Consider the following 5,962-nt stretch of genomic DNA (forward strand, 5'->3'; position numbering starts at 1 on the left):
AGAGACTTCAGTATCTCTTTAAAGCCTGCTATTACTGGCCCCCTGTGCCTGCTGCAGCCCTTGTATACCGGAAATAACTTCTATGACATCATATGGATGCACACACACCGACATCAACTGATGAGATCATTCCTAAAGGCACAAATGTAACATAAAACTCTAGTAAGGTAACCTTAGGTTTGTTATCTATTCTTCTCTCAAAAAGGACCACAGATCTTTTCTATGGTTGGTTTAAATTAATTCCTGGGATTCCACATGAAATAACCGTTTAAATTAAGACGAAATGCACTCTTCTAACACAACTATAAAAGTCACAGCAATTTTATCAAACTTTCATACGATGAGTGAGCAGCAAATGTAGGGAGACTTCAGTACCTGAACACTAAGGTCTTAGCCACATTCTGCTCATAGGGTTCATTAAGCCTCCCGAACAGTGTTTCTGCAATATACCGTATTCTAGTTTTGCTGAGAATAGGGGAAAAAGCTGCTGAACAGGACATATTCTTTACAGCAGCTTTCCACTACAAATAAATGAACCATCAAACTGCAGCTTTCCTTATGGGAATGCTATGCAGCAAGAATCAGTGCACCCTAAATGCAGCAATAGGGAGATTATACTTGCTCCAAATCCTCAGCACAGCCAAACGTAGGAAGGGGCTGGGCGCTGTGCAAGCACCTATGTGCCTTGTGGCCGCTATGGTGCAGAAGCTGCAGACATTTTACTTTCCATTGTGCACCTTCATGACCTGGAACAACCATGCAAGCTATTCTATGGAAAAAGACTAAACTCCATTTCTGCACGCTTATTCCATTCCAATGACTCACCAGGTACTGATGCCAGGATCAGAGAGTGTTGCAGCTTGCAACCCTGCAGAGCATCTAGCTATTGCTCCTCCTGTATTTTGGTCTTTAAAAGGTTCACTATAAAACTATACACTAAAAATAATGGAATGTCTCCTCTGAATAGTATCAGCCATTGATGCACAAGTAAAAGTACATGACGTGAACCTGGTGATAATATTTCATTGGAAATAAGTACAAGTGCAATCAGCTGGCAAGCAAATTGCCCAAGTCAGTCTCTCTATCAGGCATTGAGCAGGCTGCATTAAGACTGTCATAAAAGATCTGTAGCTAAAGTTTGGTCCAGACTCTTTGGAAACATGCAGTTGTTCACTCGTCTTAGAATATGTGATGCTCAGTCCTGTGGAATTGGTAAATTAAGTATAAAACAATCACTTGGAACCGCAGGATGCCCTACACAGATTATTATGTAGATGTAGTGGGCTTGATTAATCCATACTCTACAGCTTTGTTCAGGCTTTCTTGGGCAATTTGTGCCACAGACCGTTTCTTTTCATCGTCTTCTTTCTTAGCGAGGACAGTCAGAATCTCAAATGTTTCGCTCTCCATCAGCTTCTGAGCCAGCTCCTTGTCTGCAGTCATCATGTTCAGGATAATGATAGTGCCGCGATGCTGCAACTCAACATTCTCACTGAGGAGCAGAGACTGAAGGATCTCCAGCCAGTGAACACTCTACAAAGCCAAAGACACCATTATTCAAGTGTGACATGCATATTTACTATACGCCATGCACTGTCAGTGTGCAAATGATATAGTCTGCTACAAAGACAAAGCCATATTTAGGAATAATTGATCTAGGCTGCCATTTTCCTCCCTGCTTACCTTCCAGCTTTTACGATTGTGCAAAGTCACACAGAGCTACAGATAGGCCGATTACCATGGTACTTAGATCCAACCTGATTTCAGTATAAGCCGAGCCCATCCATTTTATCTGAGAGAACATGTACAAATAGTTGACCAGATTATAAACAAAAAGGGACTTTACTCTGCCAACTTAGTTTCTGCTAACACACAATTTCTCCTGTTACCGAAGTTGCCAGTTTGCCAGTTCGGATGTCACTGATAATGTGACCCCTGGAAAAGCATCCCCCATTCCCGCCCTATCCAATCGTACTGCCACTGTTGCTGCAGAGAATCTTCAGATTTCTCATTACAGCAGCACTAGGTGCTGCCACCACTACTCTCTGTAGCGCATACATGCAAAAATGGCACCAGGAAATTAGGATGCAGGGTGAAGCCGAAAACACCACAGTCTGCTCCTTGGTTTTAAATAAATTTGGGTTCCATCTTTTGACGGTGCAAAATTGCTGTCTTAGCGCTGCTATAGCTGTAATTCACACTACAGCCTATGGCGGCTCATGGTGCATTTAAATTTCACAAGCCCTTTTTCCTGTCTCACTTTGTAGCCTCAGCATGTCCTTGGGCCTGGAAGGACGTCCAACCACATTACTTCTTGCCCTTGACATGCTGCCTCCTAATCCTCTCCTAGCTGCATCATAAACTGCCTCTGCACTTATGCAGTGAACAGGCATCTGCTACATGGGGTGGGGGGGAATGTACACCAATTCTGCCAGTATTTATGCCAGTTATGTAGTGTGCAATTAGCACAATCTGTGTTACCCTGGTAAAGCAGATTGTGCTAATTGCGCAATACTCAATATGCAACTGACAGAAGCACAAGTAAAATTGCTATGTGACCAGAAATTTAAAGAGGAACTCCAGTAAAAATAATGTAATCAAAAAGTGCTGCATTTTTGCAATAATTATGTATAAATGATTTGGTCAGTGTTTGCTCATTGTAAAATATTTCCTCTCCCTGATTTACATTCTGACATTTATCACATGGTGACATTTTTACTGCTGGCAATGTGATGTCAGTGGAAGGAGATGCTGCTTGCTTTTTTGGCAGTCGGAAACAGCTGTAAACAGCTATTTCCAACAATGAAATGAGGTTCACAGACAGGAAACTCCCCACACTGTGGGAGGGGTTTCACCACAATATCAGCCATACAGAGCCCCCTGATGATCCGTTTGTGAAAAGGAAAATATTTCTCATGGGAAAGGGGGTATCAGCTACTGATTGGGATGAAGTTCAATTCTTGGTTACGTTTTTTTTCAAGAATAAACTCCTTTGTACGCAAAAGCCAAAGAAAGATGTGCTCCATACATCCCTTTCACATGACACAGCGTTCATCAAACATGCAGAAGTGGCCAGAAATGGTCTAAATTTCAATTATGATTAGTTTAAAAGTATTTATAAGAGGTATATTTAATGTTAAAAACAGTTGGTATGAGTTAGGATGGGATGCTTAGGACATTAAGAAGATTACTTTAAATTTGAGCTTTTATGTTCCTCAAAAAATATTTTTTTTCTTTTTTAAGCTACAAGTTATTTCTACTGAATGACAATAAAACCTAACAACCAACTCACTCTACCAACCCAAAAATAGAAAATAACTCTTACCACTTGTGTAATCTTATGGCAAATCTGTGGGTGCAGGGAGGACAACATGGCGACAGTGCCAGAAGCAGCACGCTGCAGACGCTCATCATCTTCTCCACAGTATAACACCGCTAGCTTTAGTCTATCTCTTCCCTCTTCCATGAACAGGTCTTGCACCTAGGGGGGGGGGAGGGGGGGATACAGTATTTTGTAAACAGGAACATGAATACAGATCTTTATAAATTTCAACAACTGGGTGACAGCCAACCTCATACCTCCCAACTTTGTGAGATGAGAAAGAGGGACACTTAAGCCATGCCCCTGCCACACCCCTGATCACGCCCCGTCACACCCCTAGTCACGCATACCATAAAGATTTCAAAAGAAAAATATGTTGTGTTATAATTCAAACCACACTGGTCCTTTATATCCTGGTACATTCTCCTTCATATTAACATTTTAAAATTAGTAATATATCAATTTAAAGGATGGGGATAAAGTTTAGAGTCAAACACATTTTTCTAGTAGAGAAATATATATATATATATATATATATACAGTCCCTCTTTCCCCTTTCCTCCTCATTTGTCCCTCTTTCAGGACTTTGTCCCTCTTTCTATGTATATATATATATATACATAGAAAGAGGGACAAAGTCCTGAAAGAGGGACAAATGAGGAGGAAAGAGGGAAAGAGGGACTGTCCCTCTAAAAGAGGAACAGTTGGGGGCTCTGGCCAACCTTTTCTCCTCTTCCATAAGCAAAGTCCTTCATCCTATTCCAGTCAGACCTTTTTATTTTTGTTCATAAAGGGCAAAGTGGCTTATGGATATAATGTCTAAGGTTTTTCTTGCTGTTTGTGTCCCAGATGGGAATATTTTTTAACTTCACTTCCTGTCCCTGAACCCAACAAAACTATAATACAAGCCCTGGAAGTTTTGGGTGACGTGCAGCACAGTAATAAAAGATTAACAGATGAGGTCCCAGACGGCAATAAAACCAAAAATTAATATGCAGCGCTTTAAAATTAACTTTAATTTACACACCCAGAATGGAAATTCACAGTTTTAGAGCGATCTGAGAAAGGTGTACACACTTCATACAGAGGCCAGTCATACCCCCTTCTGTCATTTTCAGATCTACATGAGTTAGACACCAGGATCTACTACAAAGCTAAGAGGTACTTCAACGTCTCTAACACCCCACTAAAATGAGGTGCCTCCTTTCTTCAGGTGCAAAGTAATAAGATATACTATCAAAGTAGGGGTGAAAAGGCATTATTAGTGGGCTTATGTGTACAAACTTCTGCTTTTAATTAGACTATTTTCTGGCTATACAAGCAGCATTTAAAACCGCACTGATTCCAGTTGGCTATACCCCAGCTAAAAGGCAAAGTCTGCCAAGAAATTGAAAATGCCAGAAGACCACGGCAATTGAACGTCGTTTAAGCAGTCATCCTCACAGAAGACATCTTGGACCAGTGTTAGAAAGGGGTGAACACACTGAAAAAGTTTGATTATTTAATGGGAGCCAGGGGCCTGCCTAACACAGACCTAGCATGTAGGCTGATATTGGATGCCAAAACAACACCTTTGTAAAGGGCACATGCACAAAATAAATTGTGCTCATCTTGCAGGAAGTTTAAAGAGGCAGAGCATATATTCAAAAAGGGCAATGGGAAATTTGGGCGCAGGGCGAAGCCAAAAAATGGCTCTCCCTGCTATTGCAAATCTCCCGGTGGTGTTAATTACCATTTCCCCTCCAGGCCATCATGGACTCAGAAGTAAAATGCAACTCGGCTGCCAGCTATTGCTGGAAGCTGAATAGCATTTTTTTATTTCATAATTTAGGCTCCCTCTTTTGCAGGTGCCCAAATTTACCCTCTGAGCACTGTTATAACTGTAATTCACATCACAGCCTATGGTGGCACCCAGATGTCTGGCATACTTTTTGCCTGTCTCAAAGGGAAGACACTTAAGGGTTGCGGACAAACCATTACGGCCCACTACTTATAAATGATGTGAGTGTGAGAGTTTGTTGTTTCCAGAAATTTTCCCTAATATTTAAAGACATGTTGTATAGAAATCAAGAATCGGACAAGGAGGTAAAGACATTTTATCCTGCTTGATGGTATTCCCCTGCTTGTCTATCCCTACCACAGTCTATTGCCAATTTTAGGTGGAAATCAATTAACCTACCAGTTTTATTGGGGTTGTGGCCGAAATCTGGAGTACCCAGAGGAAAACAATGCATACAACAGACCCTAGTATACAAACTTCATGCAGACAGTGTTGTATTCATCACCACATAATAGCAAGTTACTGACTGGCTGAACACATGAGGCACTGCACCCCACAGAAGGGAAAGGTACATTTAAACGTTGATGTACACTAAACAGCCAGAACCAACTTTGAAAATTACCAGTCATGAACATTTAAGATTCTCTGGATTATAATTTCCTGGAAAGCATATTACTTATTTACCAGCATACCTACCTGTAGTATTGTGGCTTTGTGCATTTGATTTGGAACAACACTATAGCTCTACCTTCAATATTTCATGAGGTAATGTTTATACTCAATGGGGACCATTAACCTTATTCTTTACTCTAAGTGCCCCTTACGACATATTCCAGTAATATCTGAAAACCTCTTTGTCC

At 41.0% G+C, this 5,962-nt stretch overlaps 1 protein-coding gene across 2 annotated transcripts in view; it reads right to left on the reverse strand.

Moving 5' to 3' along the window:
- Window positions 1-305: 305 nt before the first annotated feature.
- The window catches only part of UNC45A (unc-45 myosin chaperone A), a 65,754-nt gene continuing 60,097 nt past the window's right edge, over window positions 306-5,962 (reverse strand). Inside the window, exons 19-21 of one of the 2 annotated variants that reach the window (XM_068275256.1) lie at window positions 3,326-3,481; window positions 1,684-1,792; window positions 1,477-1,533 (exon numbers count right to left, since the gene is read on the reverse strand). In XM_068275256.1, coding sequence (XP_068131357.1) covers window positions 1,694-1,792; window positions 3,326-3,481 — 255 coding nt within the window. In that variant the 3' untranslated portion in view covers window positions 1,477-1,533; window positions 1,684-1,693. Of the gene's footprint in view, window positions 1,534-1,683; window positions 1,793-3,325; window positions 3,482-5,962 lie in introns of both variants that reach the window. The other variant, XM_068275255.1, reaches the window with a different exon arrangement.

This window comes from Hyperolius riggenbachi, chromosome 3, assembly GCF_040937935.1.
Source record: "Hyperolius riggenbachi isolate aHypRig1 chromosome 3, aHypRig1.pri, whole genome shotgun sequence".
In the NCBI taxonomy this organism is placed as follows: Eukaryota; Metazoa; Chordata; class Amphibia; order Anura; family Hyperoliidae; genus Hyperolius; species Hyperolius riggenbachi.